Consider the following 21118-nt stretch of genomic DNA (forward strand, 5'->3'; position numbering starts at 1 on the left):
AGTTCTGGCACCTCGTCCCAGTGCACTGCAACACAGAGGTTTGTGAGAATCAGGCTGGTTGTTCCCCTGGGAAAGCCAGGATAGCAGAAGGTGTGAGATCCTCTACTATTTTCATGCTACCTTGACAGCAGGACATAACATAAAAACAAGACCTACGGGCCGAGCAAAACTCACCTCTTTGGATGTTAATCCCACTGGGCTCATATTTCTCTATCAGGCTCTGCACCTGCTCAGGTTTTGCTGGTGGGAAAAGGATGTCATTGAGGCGAGAGTCTCGCTGCTTCTTGTTGATGAACTTTGCCAAGTGTTCCTTGGTCATGTAGGGTTTTGCTTTTAAATGGCTAAGGGGAGAGAATTATAGGGGAGCAGAGGTAAGGCATGTATACTACTAAGAAAACTTCACAAGAGATTGGTCCTTGCCCAGGTTAGCAATGGGCACCCAGTTCTCTGGGCCCAATGTTCTGTCTGCGTTCCTTCCTGTAAAAGATGCTTCTCTCTGTGGCTATTTTTCTTCTTTTATATTCTTCCTAACTAATGTGCTACTGTTAAGAGGTTGTATAATGGAAGAAGGCGGCATAATTTGAGCTTCTGACTTGAACTCTAAAGGTAATTTCAGAACACATTGAATAGAAATTAAGTCCATTTAAGAATCCACAGGTTTAGCTACTTGAAAAGAATTCACTAGCTACTGGCAAAGCTCTGTGGTTCTAATGCTGTACATGGTCTTGTCTAAGGCTAGCCAAAAGCAGTATCAAATTAGCACGATCTAGTGTTGACCTGGAATCAGCCCTTCCGATAGTGACTATTTAGAGCCCATGCAGCACAGTGACGCCTGATCCCTTTTATCAGGGTTGTCAGTGGAAGAGTAAAGTGCACTGGCACTGTTTTGTGACATGGGTACCTGCCTTTATAGGCAGGCTTGAGAGCAGCCAAATAATAAATGTAGCAACCCCTCTCCCCACCTTTTTGCCTATCTTTTGCCACAAGAGATCAAATCCTTTTATGTGGCTTGAGGGAAACTTACTGTGAGGTAAATATCTCATCAATCTCAGGCCGTGGACACAGATTCATGAGGAAAGTTTTATACACAGTCTCAGGAAAGTCCTCTGGATTGATGGCATCATTCTGAGAATGAAAGAAGGACGTGTCAGTACCATTAACCCATGATGGTTTTCACCTCTGTTAACACTCAACACCCCCAGTCCAGCACTCAATTGTGAAAAGGCAAATAAGCAACTGGAACATCTAGCAAGGTGTTTAGGAAAGAGGAGATGGAGTGGAGAAACATTATAATGGCCTACTTCAGAACAGACAGTTATTTAAACTGTCCCTTGGTGCCTCTTGTGTGATGATATAAGACTAGTGCGTGGTGAACTGACAGGAACTGTTAGAGTTCCAGATTGTACTCTGCAGGTTGGTAGAAGTGCTAAGAGTAACCATGAGACCTGTTGCTTCAAAGAGCAGTGAAACAGGCAGAAGGGAATGTGCTGTTTCTTGTGCCACATAATGCAAGTGACAGAGCTGCAAGTGCTATTGCTTTACAAACAGTAAGAATTGATCTTAGCAGGCCTGCAGTTAAGGCAAGGTAGCTAGCAAAAGGACAGGGTTTCAAAGCAATTTAAGAGCATCTGGGTGACTGAAGTTTTTAAAGCTAAGGGAATCACAGTCAGGGTAGTCAGAAAGATTTTTCTCAAGCTAGAGAGATCTTTGGGTACCTAGTAAGACCCTTACCTTGCCTTTTGGAAGATGACAAGCACTTAATGCTGCTTCCACCCTTTTCCTGTCTGCAGGAAACATCTGAAAAATACTAAGCAGACAGGGAAAAAAGAAACTATCACCACAGGAGTCAAGTCAGAAAGCCTGGGTTTGGGTGGCTAGGAGCTGCAACCAGAGTGCAAGGCATTCAAAATGCACAACAAAGGAGACCAACAATAAGACATGAACCAAAGAAGGAAGGCAGTGTTTCTCCAAGAGTACCTGATGGACCAGATCTTATAAGCCTATGGTTGATTTTCTGACTGCTGCCTTAATATAGAAGTTCTATATTTTTGCACAGGGATCTAGAAGAGCCTTGTTACTAAGCTGCGTCAGCTTACTCCCAAAATCATTACTCGCTATCCTTGCCTACATCTCTTGGAGGTGCCCTCTTTGGTAGCTGTTCTCATGCTACAAATTCCCCATACTTCCTCCCACAAGACATTACCAATGCAGTAGCTGGCACTAGCCAGCAATAAGTTTGTAGTCAAGACAATATTCCAAAATAAGCAAACAAACATTGTACATATTTGCTGGTTTAGAAGAAGGCAAAAATTTCTGTCCTGGAAACCAAAGGCTTTCCGTGAATTCAAGGAACAAACTCATTACAGAGGAAAAAAAAAAAAAAAAAAAAAAAAAAAAAAAAAAAAAAAAAGCTCATCTTCAATTTAGAAAGCTGGGTATTGGTCTACAGGGTAGAACTCACCTGGTCAAGCCTTTGGCTTAAAGCAGCCTCTGCTGTATTACGGAATTAACATTAACTGAGCTTTCCCTAATTTCAGAATATCCCAATCAACAACAATGAGGTCTCTGCTGTGGATAAATTTAAATGTCAGGTCTATTACACTCCTGGCATCACAGCTGCTCAATGACAAAAAAGGAGAACAAAAAGTGCCAAACGTGTTGACAGGTGGAAAAGTGCTCAACTGGAGCTGCAGATGATTTATGCAAACTCAGTGCATGCTGGTTTCTCGAGCAGCCCTTTGCAAGGCAAAAAATGCAGCACTCTTGTTATGCTTCAAAAGGGATTTAAATGTCAAAAGAGAAAGGCAAATAAATGTGGAATTAAAAAAAAAAAAAATCTGATATGAAGTTCTGAAAACCTTGCATACACCTGCACCTGGAAATGCTGAATATTTTTATAAATCTGGCTCTTAATCCAGACCATTTTAAACAACTTATGCTTTAGACCATAAGTCTGTTTTTCTACTCTGCAAGAAAGAAAGACCAGGGCATTGAAGAGGGGTACAGGCTGCACCAGACATTTTTTGAGCTTATTTCAGAAAAATAAGCTGCTTTCTCTCTACAGTAATGCTACCTTGCTTGCATTTTAAAGATCAATTTAAAGTACTCTTTCCCTAGTGTGAGTTATTCATTAAAGAGCTATACATTTTTAAAAGCCCCTTGATGTGTACACTGGTTTCTGGTAGAATGAAATTCTACTGTTTTGTAGTTTAGAAAACAAACAACAAAAAATGTTTATTGTTGAATAATGATCAACCATCCAGGAGCACATTTAGCCAGCACAGATTTAATGTGGAATCGTTATGCAATATAACACACAGTAGGTAGTGTATTTATTACAGGTGATTAGCACTTGCCTCTTGTGACGCTGTAACACAGCATAAGCTTAGAAACAGAGTGGTTCAGAACTTTCCTGTGAATACCCATGAATGCACTCACTGCAGGTCCTTGTTCTTAAAACAAAAGATAAATTATGTACCTCAAAGGGAATTCAACACTGCATTGCAGCTTTTTTTTAGTCTATGAGTTAATCGACATCAAGGAGTCACAGGGTCAGCCATGGAGTGATCTGACTAGGGAAGATACTGAGGGACACAAAACCAATTCTACATTTATGCCATGCAGTGCAGCGGAGAAGTAATAGGTCCATCTTTGCTTCAGCAAAGCAGCATTGGCTTATTCTCATGGCAGCCCTACCCTGATGAACAAAGCCAATACTTGTGGCATTGAGCTCAAATCTACCCTATCCTGTACTTGAGCCAGCTTTAACATTGGCTCAGTGGTCTGTCCTCAAAGGCTGTTTCCTTCATGCAGAGTGAAGATGGAAGGCAGTGGGATTACACCAGGGGAGAACAGGTATAGCAGTCATACATGAAAACAGGAGTGAAAGCAATGGATCCCTACTTCAGGCTATCTGGAAAGTCAAGCAAAAAGTTCTCCTGTAGGAACGATACACATACAGAGCTCATTGCATGAAATCTCAAACAAGTCTTACAAATCTCAAAACTCAGGTTTGCAAAACAAATCCCCAGTTAGAATTTTACCAAAGTTGCTTAGCTTTGGAAGTGAAGTCCATGGCTGTTCAAGACAATTTCTTTCTGTAGATGAAGGAAGTGGTCACAAAAGGTCTCCTTTCCGGACCCAAACTATGTCCCAGACCCCTCACTGGGAGGAACCTTGGTGCAGCAGGACCTCATGACCTGAATACAGAGGCAATGGCCTTTACCTCTTAGGCCCAGTAGTAGGCAGCTGAAGTCACTGAGCTACCATCCTCTTACCAGCTCCTCTGTCTTTACTGTCTTTAATTGAACATACAACAAAAAACAACCAACCAACCAACCCATACTCACTTCCTGACAGGAATCTTTCCCTCTGCATTAAGCTGCATCTTCAGTTTCACCAGGCTGTGAAAAAAGAAGTCAAGATGATGAAAATTCACTTGTACAGTCTGACAGATTCTGTTAAGGAAGGAGCAAAAGAGAAAATGCAACTGGGAAAGGAAACCAACGGTTAACTGGAAAACGGGGTCCTGCAGACTGTTACCTTAACCTCAAGACAGAACCTATTCTCACTTCTTGGGAAAGAGAAACGGGAGAATTGTAAGAGAACTGATATCAGAATTATTACTCTGAAACGTATGACATAAATATGAGATAATGGTATCCTACTGTTCCTTAGTGATCCCAGGCTGCCAACCAAACAGCATTACAGACAAGAAAAAGAGGCAGCACGTTGCTGGGCCAAGCACTGTGATTGTGGGTGGGTGGGGGATATTTGAGGCTCAGAATTTCAGTTTGTCTAATACCACCTAATACCATGTGTGTGTTTGACTGGTACTGTGGTACCAGTCAGTTGTCATACAACAGAGGACCCATTTACCACCCCCTGCCCTGTGCCTTAAAGCTCCCAAGTTGAAAAAAGGACTCATTTGGAGACTGCCCAAAAGACTTGGAAGCTAAGAAGCCTTTTCTTTCTTTTAGAGACAGAAAGAGCAACAAATAAGTGTTTCAGAGAACAATGTTTGTTAGAAATCACTTACATTTTCTCCAGGAAGGTGTACCGAGAAGCATTGTATGTGAGGGGATTCCGAACGATGGCCATAATATCCTCTGCCCAGCTCTGGAGAAAAAACAAAGACACAAAGTGGAGGTAGTTGGGCATTACAGAACTGTGAGTAGGAACACCACGTTGAATATGGAGAGGGCATGGACATGTCCTGATACTGCTGGGCTACAAATCCCAGCTGCACCCTGGGCCTGGCTACATCACCTTCCTACTGCCTATGCATACCAGCAGCCAAAAGTTTTCTTACTGAGTCATCTCAGTTGTCTATTCATACAAAGCACAAAACGACACACGTGAACAAAACCTTGCTGGTAACACTGACAAGGTTCAGGCTCCCTGTCTTCCCTTCTTCTTTCCTGCTCCCCCTTGAATGTCCCAGCTCAGTGTTTCCCAGTGCTTCCTTGTCCTCAGGTCCTCATACCTTGCCAACATTTTCCTTGTAGGACACAAAGTTATGGAAAGTGAGGTCCACCATGTCAGGGCCAGATACAATAGTCAGAGTCTTAAGCAGAAATGTGCTGTGAGGGTAATCCAAATTAAAAACTTCTCGGAGCTTCTGGCACTGCAAAATAAACAGAACAGGTCAGGACAAGTGAAGAATGAGGCGAACTGCACCTGAAAAAAAGTGAACAGGACCCAATGCAAACATTGACCCAAATCCACAGCAAGCTTTTTGGCATTTGCAAAATTATTTAATGCAATCTTCCTTGTCTTTCCTTATTTTTCCTTTTTATTCTGGAGCCTGCATTACCTTCATCCTTCAAGCAACAACAGTTGCGACCAACATCACTGCACAAACATGCTGTTTTGGTCTAAAAAAAGTACACATTGGAGACTGCTTTGAAAGAAATTCTTTGTGAATCTTCAGCCTGAACTTGAAGAGAGGCAGATGAGTATTTGGTCTGCCCATACTAGAGGTTCATAACCAAGTTATTACAGACAGCCATTTGTGAAAACATATGCTAAGAACGTATTTTAGATCAGCATGATACTTCTTGCTCTAGCCTCCCTTCACCACAAGAAAGGTGGTGATAGGGATCCCAGAAGGTCTACAGGGTTTAAGCCTGGTTATTGCAGAAAGAGGCCCTCTCCTTCCACGTGACGTTTTCTGCGAGTTGTCAGTTGCTACATTTATTTTTTCCATAGCAATTGCAATGTGAGCCATTGCTGTAGGACCAGAGATTTGTTAAGTATAAGACTCATCCGATTAGTCATACTTGGATTTCATCACCATATGAAAGTATTTATAGAATCCCCTTAACTTATTTAGCATTTTCTGCATTCCTGTGTAAGGCATCACTAAACCAAGGTATCCTGGAGTTACACTGATGGTCTCTTTTTATAACAAAAGGATAAAGTTCCCGTGTCCTCAAATAAAGCACAGCAATTTATTATTTGAAGTGCAGGATAAATCTACATTGAAGCAAACAGGGAGGCTGTCAAAGCATCTGCTCTTTCAGAAACTAAGAGCAAAATTCACAATCAGAGATTCTTAGAAAGGCACGTCATTCTCAGAAATTTAACTACAGCTGGAACTTGAACTCTCATTGTGTGCACGTGCAGTTAGACACATGGCTGAGTTATTTCATTTCAACAAATAATACCCTAACATCAGTAATACCCTAACACGTTGGAGTTACCACATCAACCTCAGCAAAAGAGCTTTTAGTTAAATGACTTTACATGTTTGCTATAAATTTAGAGCACTTAAAGTCAGCCACTGCAGCTCAGCTCCTGTTTAGCAACTCGTTAATCTGCTATTAACTGGACAATGTCTGAACCTTTGCAAGATGATGAAAATTAGCTTCCTGATCTTTCACGAACCTCAATTTAGCCAAAACCAATAAATAAATTGAAACAAAAACAAACAAAAAAAAAACCCTCAGATATACAAGCAACTGTTTTCATTCCAGCGTGATTCAAATGCAACCAATTGTTTCTGCCACTGAATTTTCTCGTTATATTTGGACTATGATAGTTGAAACCGAAACAGATCAGCTTCAGGCATTCTCATATGCCTGCACTGTCTCACACAGAGAACTGCATATATATTTTATAAGGAACTACGCAGAATTTTTTTTTCCTACTGCATTTTTCTAAATTCCTGCAGCATCTGAAATTTGAACACACCTGCTGCAAGCAGGCATCTTTAGGAAAAACAAAATGAGCTGGATTATAACTCAAGACCATCTGACTGCTGTCTCTCACTTCACAGAAGCCTCTCCTTGGTGGTACCTGAAACCTGTGTAATCCAAGAATATTTGGAGGGAAAGAAGTGGGGAGGCAGTCAGTCACCCAAACAATTTGCTTATTTTCTAATAGCCACAGGGTTTCAGAAATGTGTCATTTTTGCACTGTAAGCAATTTTTCTCTGCAGAAGTGAACAGCATCCACACACCCTATTGCACTCACAGTGACTTCTTGATGGAGCTTGCACATTTGATAAGTGGCAAAGTGTCAGGATTTTAGTCTCAAATTTAACTTCATCTCGCAAACCCAGCGGTATTTGTTCAGCTTCCTTACCTCTGGTGTTGTAAATTATATGAAGCTAAGACAATGGAGAACTTGTGGTTTATGCTGAACTCATTTCCTGTATTTGTTACAAATCGGCTCCTCCCTCCCCTTCCGTCTCTGCAATCTGGTGGCCCTTGGCTCTCCCGCAGCCATTTCTGAGCAGGACGTGTCCCTAGCAGGCTGAATGCTGTACCAGGGCTTCTGCCCTTCTTGCTGTGCTCTGCCAGACAAAACTTGATGTGTGCAGTGTTCAGTAATGGCCTGACCATCCTCTCAGAGCAAGCAGCTGATGGTTAGCCTTGCCCTATAGAGCTCTCTAGATACTTTATCAGTTTACGACACCCCCTAACACCTCTGTGGAGTTGTTAGCTTCGTTGTACAAGAAGCAAACTGAAGCAGGGAGAGGAAAAGAGAGGGAAGGATGATCTTCTTAGGGATCTAAATTGGGTCATATTTTCCCAGCAATTATTCCCTCCCTAGCCTTAAGCAAGTCACTCACTTACTTTGTGCTGCCTACTTTACACGAGGATTATCTCCCTCATGGGATAAATGCAGTGATGTTAGCATAACACCGAGCAAAAATGGGGAGAGCGGACTGTGTCCAAAGGCACCGAACCTCATGCCATGTTTTCCTCTTTCATAACCTGTATTCCTTCAGCGCTTTCTGCTGCAGCTTCACTGGTAATCACGTAATGCCACACTGCAGGTGGACATAAAAGAAGGGAAGGAATTGGTATGTGAAAAGCAGGACAACCATGTTAGCTATGCAAATCAGAGGAAGGGAAACACAGTTAGGAAATCCACTTAAAAAAAAAAAAAAAAAACAACACACAAACAGAAAACGACCAATCAGCAGAGTGGCTGAAATACAGAATCAGCTTTCATTTCCCTTCCTACCCTCCTGATTTCCCTAAAATCCTGATCTCAAAAAAAAAAACCACATTCATAATCCAGAGAAAAGCAAATTCTCATGCAAACATAGACAAAAAACTAGGCTTAACACAAGAGATGGAAAGAGTCTTTTGTCTTTTCTCTGCTTGAAGCAGGATACAGCCAAATGCCAGCCAGGATTTGCTACAGCTGCACACACTCGCTGCACAATGACAATTCTGTGTCCCTGTGAAACACGTTATGTGATGCAGTGCTTGTGGTATTGGAGAACACAACTAGAAAAAACAATCAAACTCTTTCCCCCTTACATTCTTTAGGACAGTAGTGCCAAGCCCACAAGAAAACCTAAACAAGAGATCTGGTGCGTTCTCAAAGCTGTAAGAAGAGGAGTCAGAGAGGGCACGGTGAAGAGCAAACATGCCCCAGACTCTGGTCACTGTGCTCTGTCTAGAGGGGAAGGTGGTCCTGGGGACTGAAAGATTTTTGGAGAAGGAAGGTCTTGTTGGGTCACTCAGCGGGAAAGGGAGCACCAAGATTATCCCAATGTCTTTGTCTCTTCAGGTAACGCTCGTGTTCTCTCCTTGGCAGATCTGCGGCACTGTGGGAGGCAGGAGGCTCGTGGCTGAGCTGCAGCAGGGAGTGCTGGTGGCACCTGCAGCAAGCATCTCAGAGAGACGAGGGAGAGAAAGATGCACAGATGAAGCACCTCACTGCTCTTATCTACAGGAGCTGGAAAACACAGCAGCACACAGATCCGCATGGCACAAAATAACCCACAGCCTTCTGGAATGAAACAGGAACAGACTGTGAGGGAGAGATCCAGGCTGTGCATCCTCAATAACTTCTGTCCCTGTAGTCCATAAGCTCATGCTGTCTCTCCCGCATTTCTGCAGCAAAAGGCCATTTTTCTGATGTGGCTGTTTGCTTTCTTGACCCCCTGCTCCACCATCAGTTTGCGAGCCAGAGGTTTCTACTTGCTTTTCTCATTCACATGTATCAGTTTGTCTCTGTACAGCTTCTTAGGATCATCACTCTTATTTGGAGGCCCAAATTTCAGACCTTGTTTAGGTCCATCCTGGGAACTGTGCTCACACACCCATTGCTGAATGCAGAGCATAGCACTTGAGGTGTTGTTAGATGCCCAGAGATGCTTTCTCTAACCCTGCAATGCAGCAAAATGACTGACAGCCCCCAACCTGGATATAGCCCACAGCTCAGCACTCTGCTCATCTCTGAGCAAATATGAATGCTCCCTACGTGGGTGGTTCCTAAACACTGCAGGTTCCTACTTCATTGTCCAAAGTCCATGAGAAATACCTCATACACGTTCAGCTCAGCGTCCACATGTCTAGATTCAATAGCAACAATGTGTGTAGGAGGACGAAATTGTATTATAATAACGAGCAATAGCAAGAAAACACAACTTTTGTTTTTATGAAAAATTATACTCATTTCAGAGCCAATGCCTTCTAAAATGTCTAAACAAAACCGAAGACGTAGCCAACAGCTCAGCAGCCTGGTCTACAGAACCATGTATTTTGGTCTTAATTATTACATCGTGCAAGTGTTCTAGGGTCTTGGTGCACCAGAAGAAAACAAAAGGGAGCAGCTGTTATTGTTCCTTGTTCCTCAAAGAAAAACACAAAATTGCATTGTAAATAACATCTTGATCTGCTTTGGCATGCTGCTGAACTACTTTCAATAGCTTTTTATCTTGTCTCGTTTATGTTAAAAGTCTCTGCTAATTCTTATCTTTATTGCTCTTGAACTTGTGCCAGAGTTCATTCTGCCCTGTCTCTCTCAAAAAAAAAAAAAAAAAAAAAATCGAGAAAAAAAGCTGCAGAACATTTTGAGTAGCTCTCAAAAAAAAAAAAAAAAAAAAAAAAAAAAAAAAAAAAAAATTTTTAATAAAGTAAAGGGGGGTGAGAAGGAGAAAATGCATACACATAGAAGAGGTCACAGGAGGACTTGACTTCAGCATGCTGTGTGCATGTTTATGTGCTAACATGCCAGGAGGCAAGGGCTCCAGCCAGAGGCAGGAACAGAGAGCCTTTGCTGAAAGGGCACAGCTGTTCCTCACCTTCAGGCAAGTTTAGTTCCCTGAAGTTTGCTGCCAGCTCCTAGCTACTTGTTCCTTCTTGGATGTTACACTCCTGTCTGCTCGACGCTCCCTAAGCACCCTGCAGTCAAAGAGAAAGTCCCTCTACCAACCCCTGCCTCACAGCTCGCAGGGACGACGCTGGGACCCATACTGGTGAGGGAGTGCATGCAACAGCAGATGTTTTCAGAAATGGTCTTCTGCACAGAGCCCTTGGTGTTAGTCTTCTTGCCATGCAAAGAGAAGTTACAAAGAAAATACAAAACCTCTTCCTTTGGCAGCAGCAGCAGAATGTTACTGTCCTGAGTACCTTGTAGAAGAAAGCACTAGATGCCCATGGTAAAGCACTGCCCTTCCTGGTAATTGCTTTTGGCCATGATTCAGTAAGAAAACTGAATCACATGCTTTGTCTCACAGAGGCCATGGATTTACTATGGCTGGTGTCATTCGCAAGGCAAGGGGAAAGGATGCTTGATGTGGCATTGCTTGTATCTGAAGCTCTTCTAACAGCTGTGATCTGGTTCTCTTTGTCTTAAATATCAACCATTAGCCCCTTCACTTCCACTTTTCACCAATAAGATGAGTAACTGTCTATTAATTTCAGCAGCTATATCCTACAACCATTCCAAGCCATTATTACGTAACAGGGGAAACCAGCACATTCTTTCATTCTTCTTCCCTTCTCTTCTCACAGATCTTTCTCCGCTTTGTCACACCACTTTTCCATATTTATACCTTTTTGTAATTATGCACCAGAGCTGGATGCACTATGGGGAGGGTGTGGTGATTCTTGTTAAGAAATTTTTCACTGCTTTCGACATTTCTTTGAGTGTTCTCAAATTCTGTTCTCAAGAAAGCCAACTGAATACACAACTGAGGACTTCAAACATGCTCTGTAAGCAGTCAGGACAGTACAGCTGTACATAAACTGGACATTTCCAGGACTGGATAGCACATCTCTCCCACCACTTCGGTTCAACACCCACACAAGACCTCCCATCATCTCATAAGAGAAAGGTGGATAAGGAGCCAACCTAGTACATTTTATAAAGTGCTGTCAAAGAAATACCAGAAAATCTCCTGAAATAAAAAGATGTTATATTAAATGATTTTAAGATACAGGACTCAAAAAGCACTTCCAATCTTCACAGCAGAGGTTGTCATCATGTGCATCACTTCTGCATGTTGAAAATACTTAATAAATGACTGAAAGCTTGACCTTTGTTTCTTTGTTTGTAAAAAAATGAACTGTAGCCAGTTTCCAAGACTGCAAAACACTGTTTCTAGCCTATTAAAATACAGAATACTAGAATATTGTATAGCTATTAATATGGCTATTAAAATAGCTAGAATACAACAGCTATAACAGGCAAGCCCAAAGAACCATCCAGACGCCTGGGGAAGAGTATAAGAACAGGGCAAATCCAATCATACTTCCCTGGCACATTTCTGCAGCTTCCAGCAATTTGTGGCTAGGCAACTTCTTAAGCCAGCTCCAACCCCAACTTCCTGAGCCTGCCTTCACTGGAGAGGTTGTGCAGCCTAATCATCTTTGTAACCTTAGATGGTCTTGAACCTGCTCTTCTCCTACAGCAGGTGGTTCTTCATTCTTCTAGTCCCTGCCTTGGCCTTCTGGAGCCCAAGCCATGTGGCTGGAGCTCTTTTTGGTGAAGACTAAGGCAAAATAGTCCTTATATACCTCATCCTTCTTCAAATCTCAGGTGACCAGGTCTCCTGTTTCCTTCCAGAGAGAGCCCAGAATTTCCCTAAACATCTTTTCATCACCGATGTACCTATATAACCCATTCTTGTTGCCCTTGCTGAGCCTGGCCATATTTAATTCTAAAAGGGCTTTGGCTTTCCTAACCTGATCTCAGGCTGTTTGAACAATGTCTCTGCATCCCTCCCAGGCTATCTGTCCTTGCTTCAGCTCTCTGTAGGCCTTCTTCTTTTTCACATGTTGTGCAGGAAGGCATCCCACAGCACAATGACACGTGTCAAACAGCAGCATCTCTTTTTGCTCGTGCTGAACCTGCCTTTGGAAAATTCCACTTGATGCATAGCTCTCATGGGAAGAAACACTGAGCAACAGCTTCATGCTCACCTTCTCCATTCAGCTCCTGATTTAACAGCATTCCACGATACTCTTCCACAATCCCCTCCCCCCCCCTTTTTTGTCTGACTGCAGACTCTCTGCTCTTTCTCTTCCACTGATGCTCTTCCTACAGTAGCATAATTAATAAAAGTATGAAATGGCTATTTTCTACTTTTTCCAGTTCTTGGTCTAATTTGGTAAAGTCACTAGAAAAACAGAAATGGGGTGCATTCAGGTCGTACACAGTGGCATAATGGTATTTCCTAATTCCTTATAATTGTTAACAGACAACTTTTTTGACCAAATACAAGAGAACACTAAGTCAGCACTTTCATGGGTTTACTACTCAAAAACAAGATCATGAGGGTATGTGTAATGGTCAACTAAGAGCCTGTCAGAAGAAGGTTAAAATGTTTTTTTTTTTTTTTTTCTTCCTGTGTGTTGCCCGATGTTTATCCATACTAAATTTCATCACTTATTAGATCATCCAGTCAATCAGCAATTCAAGGTCTTTCTACAAATCAGGCCTCATTTTATTACTACAAATAACTTGGTACCATTGGAAAACTGTCATCTCTGTACACCTCTTTTGTAGATCCCATATGAACATGGAATATGTCACAGGCCCAAGCACTGGTCTTTCTGGGAACATGGGAGTTTACTAGTTCTGTCTTCTCCTAGGACATCTTTTATATCTTTTTTTACTCTCAAGCAGTAATTTTTCCATACAAAGACCTCAGCTCTCATTCTGTTCTTTAAGAGTCTTTGACTAAAATGGGAATTACACAGGTCACTTTTTAATCTTATTGAAAAGATATAGAGCTACCTGTGGGACACTGCCACTGATTCCAACATTCTTGCCTTTTGCTACCCTGGTACTGCTCATGAACCCACCATACTCTTTACTAGAGCCTTTTTCTACTTTTATTAAAAATCTTTTAAAAGGCTATTTCAGGTACCAGCTTTGATGTGGAATGTGCTGATCACAAAACCATTGTGAATCACTCTTAAACTGGGGTTTGTCTTGTTTCCAGAGCACTTCCTTTCTGGGAGTAGTGGCTCATCACAGAAAGATGCTTTTTGAGTAGAAATTCCTTCTGTCTAGGGGCAGCCCTGACACTGTACTTGTGCTGCCATGTTTCTCTTGGTAGTCTCCAATGCAAGTCTTCTTTAATTAGACCAAAATCTCAGTCATTCTCCTGCCTGCCTGGCTGCTGCTACCAAATGGACACCCATTTATGGTCTCAGTACTTCCACCACCGATTTAAAAACTACAAAGTTGGATTTATTTCACAAACCGGTTATTTGTGAAGTTTAACACCCTAGAAAACTGTCTCATAACTCTCCTTTGCATAGATCTTTTCCTTCAGTGTAGCACTCAGTTCTATTAGCTCCAAAAATTGTATGCTCTCAAATGAAAAAAAAAAATCTGATAGCTTTTTTCAAATATTATTCCCACAAAACAAGTTACAGATGAAATTGTAGGCTTGTTTACAACTCAAATGTGTTTAATTCTAGTTATTTTTCTGAAAAGAAACAGTTTCTCAGAAGGAATTAAGATTTTTAAGAATTGTGAAAGATGGGTACTGCTTTTGAGCTCTGCTGTACCTTTATCATCCATCTTCTTAGGTTGTTTTGAGAAGCATCAGCCTCAGGGAACTTTGATTAGACATTTTTAGAGAGGTATTAGGAAAACATCCATACTTCTTGCGCAAAGAGGCTGCTCAAGTCTCTCAGTGTATATTGCAAAATCTTCCTCTTTTACATTAGACTGAGAATCACCTATGTTACCATATGGAGCCATTACCTTCACTTTTTTTCCTTTTCGCTTTCTAGCTTTACTTTAATTTTCTGCTTGTCTTTTTCACACACAGAAAAGTTCAAACCAAACAAAAGTCAAACCCTGAAAAAAAAAGTCCTAACAAGGACACAACTTTGCTGCAGGAAGCTTAAATTATAACTGAAACCAAAAACAAAGCCATAATCATGTGCTTCCCTTAGTATGCTACCCTGCAAACAGCTATTTGAAAAAAACAGTATCTTTTTTTCTGAAACTACGTTTTTTTCCCCTTTAAAACCAAAACCAAAACCACCACACACTGTGTTGGACTCTAACTACAGGTTTGTAGCTGCCTTGATCCAGCCTATGCATCTTTGTATGATAGCAACTCTGGTAACTCCGTACAGAAGCATCACAGGACTCCTTCCTGGTGTAACTCAGTGATCAGAAAGGCCAGACCAAGGTTAAAAACAGCCAGATGCATGGCACAGGAGAGAACACAGCTGCTGTGCACAACAGAAGATTGCTCTTTTGGCATGCACTTGGAACCTGACCTGTTGTTTCCTCAGCTTTCTGGCATACTCCTTCCAACAGGTTCATATACCACAGTCTGTGTCTTTCAGGTGCACAGTGAACTACTGGGAAGTTTAAGAACATGAGTAGACAGCTTTTCTATATTTACATAGTTCTGATGTGAAGAGAAAATGGTGCCTCAACCTTCTTATAACAGAAAGCCAAAGTAAACTGCCTCAGCTTATGCCAAAGACCCAGACAGCCTTGCCATTCCCATACAAACTGACAGAAATGAAGCACTCACCTTGGGGATTTTGGCAAATCGCCCTACTCGAGTATCTCGGATGCTGGTTATATCCAGAATTTCCATTTCCTACAACAGAACAAGGACAAGGAAGGTTAAGGAAAGGAAGATGTAAAGACAAAACCATTGCAGAGCCCCCAGAAGCTGCAAAGCTGGTCTGAGCCAGTGCCCTTCGTTGGGGAAGAGCACTCCGAACAGGAACAACACAGGCAGGGAAACATCAGCTGCTGATATGCTGAGCTGGCAGGCTGGTTAGCATAGAGGCAGTGTTGGTCTGCAGCGCCATCCTTTTCAGGGTGAGACCCTGTGTGGATTACAAAGGCTCTGACACTGGGATGAAATGAAACTCCTGTCTACCCATACAACAGGCCTCCGTTTTCCTGTCTTGACCACCAGATTCTGGGCTTCAGATATGGACTGTAGTCACAGTAGACCTGAATTGGCCCAGACATCCAGGCAGAAACAACAGGAGTGGCAGAGCCTGGGCAGTATTTTTGCCAACCTTGGCAAGCAGGGAATGGGGACACCACTACAGCTGCATTTTCACCTCAGGGTACAATGGCAGGATGAGGATACTGAGCTAGAGCTGGGTAAATAAAACCCAAGAAAGCAGATAGTGTGACTTTTGAAATGAAATGGTGAATCTAGGCAGAGCTGTGGCAGAACATGAAGTGCTCAGTAAGCACTGCAGGGGAAGAGCACAATGGTGGTGTGAGCCAAGTGTTCATCCTACTCTGTACCATTTGGATCAATTTAAGGAGACAGGTACTGCAGAAAAAGCATGCACATGGATTTGATGCACACGTAGCCTTTCCTACTCTACTATTACATTCTCCCACTTCTGTACCAGAGTCTAGTACTGGTTGTTGAGACAGGAACTCATGTCATGCGAGGGAGTATATGATATGCATAGAGGTTTGAATGGGGAAACTCCTCCCCAGCAAACAGTTTATACATCAATGCAATCCAGAATCTCCTGTCAGTGATATTATGAACCTGTCTTTTGCCTTCACACAATCAACACAGGGCAGCTGAGCTGGAAGGCAGGCAGCACCACTTCTCCCAACAAGCCTCCTGAAGCAATTCACATGGAGGACATTCCATGAGCTTCCCTGGGCAGCCCACTCCACATCCTCACTGTCCCTGCTACTGGCTAGTTGTTTTGTTTATTTTGTTTGTTCTTTTAATATCCAGCCTGAATTTCCTTCCTCTGTTACTAATTTACCTGCTCACAACATATCTGGAGAACAAATTATACTTGTTGCAGCAGATATTATTTTCCAAGATTGTAATAAAGAACAATGTGGATACCGTGTCTTCTGGCTGTATCCCCACTTTATTGTCAAGCAGGATGGAAATGTTAGTGCTAACCTCACTCCTTTTTGGTTCCCTAGCACAAAAACAGTGCAGCCTTTCCTTGCTGCTTATGACAAACAGATCTCAAGACGAGTCAGCCATAGAAAGATTAATAATCCATATGAGTTCAGCAACTGAACGAAGAACTCACGCTCTGTCTGTACCAGCACATCTCTTGTGCCTGGTCACTGTGCTTGTCAGCCTGCACATGACCTTTTCAAGCCTGCCCTAGCTCCTTCTGGCAGCCAGCATTTGCCCACCACCCTTACTAGCTCACACACACTCTGCGGATTCCCTCAGAGGGAAAGGCACCAAATGCTTGCCCAAGTATGTAAACCATGCTGTTGCTCCACTGCAGTTCTCAAAATTGTTTAGTTTATTTTAAGTGCTAACCAATGGCATTTTCCAGAAAAATGAGACCCCCCTGTCTGGGTCTTCTCATGTCAGCTGGCTTCCTTATCCCAGCAGCTTTCCTAAGTAATTAAATCCCTCACACTACTAACCCAGTGAAATACTTCACTTCTGATAGGTGATAACAGCTCCCCCGGCCCATTTTATGCATCTCCAAGTGCTACCACTTCTTGATGCTTGTCTGGAACCATTGCAGCCTAACTTCTATCACCAGGAGTGAGCACAGCCCTTGAAAAGGAGAATGAGAGTGACGGAGAGGGCTGAAAGACAAACACATCCTCTGCAGGGATGTCACAGTCCCCAGCCGTGCAATACTGTATTCTCAGATGTTAGGGCTGCGTGGCAGTGCTTTGCCCAAGCTGGCACTGGGGCACAATCTTCTGAGAATTTAGAGCTCACCAAAAGACGTCAGGCCTCTTGGCCAGCGTACTGTGGAGGAACACCGTCTCTGCCTTTATCTACCCTGCCTCTTTAGCATGTAGGTCATGAGGAGGAAGTAGCACTGAACCACAGCTCTGCTCTGGAAAGCAGAAGTAAACCCAGCCTTCCACCTCCAGGCAAGCCAGACCTCTCCACCCTTTATTGTTACCCATCAGCAAGGAACAGAATTCTGTTTCCTAAAATTGTGGCATCTAACTCCCCTCTGGCAGCCAGCATCCTGCGCTTTATCTCCATCAGTGTACGCACCACCTTGGCCTTAGAAGAGTACAACTCACTCTCCAGACCTGATGTAGTCTCTACACCACTACCTTTATTATTTATAAAGATAGCAGGTCAGTTAATTACACCACAGGCTACACAGAAGGTATGTTAGCCACTGCTGCACACACTTAACTGCACACTTATAGCTGTTTTTATTCTAGCTGCACCATTGTATTGGAATGAAGAATCCTTCAGCAAGCTGGATAACAGCGATATCAATACTACTCCTTTCTGACAAGTCCTTTGAAGCACATGTAGTGAACTTCACAGGTATAAGACTGTTTTTGCTTGTCACACTGAATGGCTGTGCTCACCTCTGGCACATTCACAGCTTAGTTTTCTGCTCTTGCTGGAACTCTGAAGATAAATTGGCCACTGAATAAGCACTAAACTTCCAGGTCTGTTGTGTGGGGTTTCCTGCTAAGTGGAATGAGCGTGGCTGCTTTCCTGTGTGCAGTACTCCAGCACTTCTGGTGTTCTAATTTTGCACAAACTTGAATTGACTATTTGGAGACCAACCTGTGAAATCTCAGCACTTACCTTATTCTGATAGGTCCAGTATAAGTAAAAGCCCTTTGGATCCACCCGAAGAATCACAGGAGAAGCATTTGCTGTTTCCTGACCAAAACAAACAACAAAAAAAAGACACAAAAGGTTAGCACCTTATGTGATTTGGGGAATCCATCATGGGATGCAATATTCTCAGTTAAAATATAGACCCAGTCGGGTGAATCATCTTCTGATTTATGGAAAGAACCAGATTATTTCAGTACATCTCAAGTGTAACAGCGTGAGGCTACAGAAGCTGATTTCTGCTGAAGCCTGGGTCTCACCTTACACTATGCATTTAGCTAAAATAACTCTTGGGACATTTCTATACAATTAATAGAGAAGAAAGTTCCTGTAGCTGTGACTATTTCATTTGAACTGCCTTCCCTCCAAAGCACCTACTCCCTCCTGAGCTCCAGAAGGAGCCTAAGCCAAGCATAGATGACATTCATCTGCGACACCTACCATCTAGATATCTATTTGTGCTAGTTACCTAGGCTCTCTTTACAGTCCATGGGGATCTAGCCAGGAGGAGTTCAAGGAGGGGTCCATCTAATACAACAGATGAGTCTACTTTAGGAGGTTCTTAAACTCCATGGATTATATCTAAATGGACTATAAGAACCACATCCTATTTAAACACCCAGAAAGTTAGATAAAAACGATTTGGGGCTGATACAGAATCCTGTACACCAGGGCGGGGGCCCTCCAGATCAGAATGAAGGCACAAACTGCAAAGGAAACAGGCTGCTGCGAGGTTGCATACTTTGCCTCTGAATAATTACGCTGCTTCTGCATTTTCAGTTAAAGGCAACTTCACAGACAGTTCCAACACAATGCCCATTCCCATCTCCCACCAAGCCTGTGCTGAGAGATGAATTAGCACGAGCTTTTTGGAAACAACGGTAAAGAGTGCGCAGTGCCTCTGCTTGGGGCCAGCCCATCTGCTCATTCAGTCTAGTGGGCTCCTGACTGCATTTGACCTCTGGTGGTAGAGATGATAGGATCGCAAGGCCTATCAGTCATTTCTAAGAAGGCTTCAAATTCACTTCAGGAAGTTGAAATACTCAGTTAGTGAGTTGAAGCCAGTAAAGAATTTGGAGATTGTATTGGTCATTTGGCCTTGGGTTCTTCAGTTTGCTATTGAACTCATATTTTGCCCTAAAATATATCTTTATTCCCAGGGACCTCCATTTCCAGATTCATTATACTTCTTGGGCTGTGACCACTACAGTAAACTGCCCGTGACATAATGAATCATATGTTCTTCTTTGACTCCCTGTCTTTCTCATACTATACTGGGGACAATGTTGAGCTGCACAGCATCACGCCTATGTTCCCAGAGCTCTCAGCTGGCTCTCTGAACACATGGCCTCATGCCATGAAGAGCAGAAACACTGTTCTACTACTACTAAATATTGTGTCAGGTTTCTAGATAAACCTTATCTCCTACAAAGCAGCTTGAAAATAATTTGAGGCTGTAATAAGTACTGCCAAAAGGCATGCGCCTGATCAGGGACATGGATGGCAGTGGGGTGCAGGTACACTCTCCCACAGGGTGGCTCCTTGGCAAAAAAAAAGAGCTGGTGAATTCCACAGCAGATAGTCCCACAGCCAAACTGGCTGCTGCTCACACTGTGGAATTCAGTTCTAGGACAAAAAAGAAAGCAAGTGTTGTCTGGTAAAATCCTGTAATGTGGGTTCCATAATCTTAAATGGATAGAAAACATCTTTGCTTGTACTCAGAAGGTTAAGAGTCAGCATGGAGCCAAACCCATACACATCCGTTCCACTTAAGAGCCATCTACTACATTCAACCTTAGATATTGCAAGGGTTCCCAAGCTGATTCTCCCTCTTCTGGCTGGCAACCCCAGAACACTGGATACTAGACAAAGCCCAGCAGAGTTGCTCCATAGCTCAAGATGTTGCATGCTAACCCAGTGGGGATGGGTCAGAAGAATCCAGCCTAGCCTGGATCCTATCGCACTCTCCTATAGAGAAGACATTACAAATGCTGGATAAGGTACAGGCAGCTCAGGGCGGGGCGTGGAGAGTGTTTTTGCTTTTCTTGAGAACCTGCTGGGTACAATGAAGGCCTCAGTGCTCCCCAAAACTACAGTGATGTAAGGAGCCAATCTGATCTACGTTCATTCCTTTGCCTCATTTATTGTAGAAAGAGGTCAAACCTGTTACCAACAGCATGGTCAGGTCACCTCAAAGAGTCAGACAATAAAACCAACACAGGTTCCATGACCCCTGAAGTTCTGTTTTTACTCTGACCCTCCACTAGCAACCCAACAGCCTGGAGCTCTTTCCATTTTCCTTTGCAGCCTGCTGTAACTGTAGAGTAGGAAAACATGATGAGATGGAGCAACGTGACCAGAACAGACTACCTAAAGGCTTTTATAATTATTGGACATCAGGTTTCTAAGTCCAGTAATTAGACAAAGCCTTTTCAGGAGTGCTTACAGGTCTGTAAACCTTGGGCAAAAATCCACACAGGACTTGAGCTCCCTCATTCCTATTTGCTGTTGCAACCACAAGCACTTTGTCAGTCTTGGAAGTCCAGCTCAATTCACCCTGGGCTTCAAGGGAACCTGACTAACCCAGAAATTCCCAGTGTATTTAACAACTTCAAGTTTTGGGGAAAGTGATCCCCCTGGACTGAGCATAGAAAGTCAGCAGCGATTTTTGGTAAAGCTCAGCCTTTGATTAGGCAAGTTTGGCTCCTGTTATCCTCAGAAGCTAAATCCCTGTTCAAAAGCAAAGCAGCCACAAGTACATTCCACAGGCAATGGCCCTGCTGGGAAGGAAGGGAGGGCTGCTCTTTCCACCAAAAC

The 21118-nt window shown here is 42.9% G+C and overlaps 1 protein-coding gene across 3 annotated transcripts in view; it reads right to left on the bottom strand.

Annotated features, from left to right (window-relative positions):
• PLCB2 (phospholipase C beta 2) overlaps positions 1 to 21118 on the bottom strand; it is a 61638-nt gene that overhangs the window by 27467 nt on the left and 13053 nt on the right. For all 3 annotated transcript variants that reach the window (XM_084522702.1, XM_084522703.1, XM_084522704.1), the window contains 8 exons: positions 18269 to 18346; positions 15260 to 15328; positions 5486 to 5626; positions 5039 to 5118; positions 4350 to 4403; positions 1732 to 1807; positions 1025 to 1125; positions 175 to 341 (listed from right to left, as the gene is read on the bottom strand). In XM_084522702.1, coding sequence (XP_084378828.1) covers positions 175 to 341; positions 1025 to 1125; positions 1732 to 1807; positions 4350 to 4403; positions 5039 to 5118; positions 5486 to 5626; positions 15260 to 15328; positions 18269 to 18346 — 766 coding nt within the window. The remainder of the gene's footprint in view (positions 1 to 174; positions 342 to 1024; positions 1126 to 1731; positions 1808 to 4349; positions 4404 to 5038; positions 5119 to 5485; positions 5627 to 15259; positions 15329 to 18268; positions 18347 to 21118) is intronic.

The sequence above is a fragment of the Aythya ferina genome (assembly GCF_964211825.1).
Source record: "Aythya ferina genome assembly, chromosome: 5".
In the NCBI taxonomy this organism is placed as follows: domain Eukaryota; kingdom Metazoa; phylum Chordata; class Aves; order Anseriformes; family Anatidae; genus Aythya; species Aythya ferina.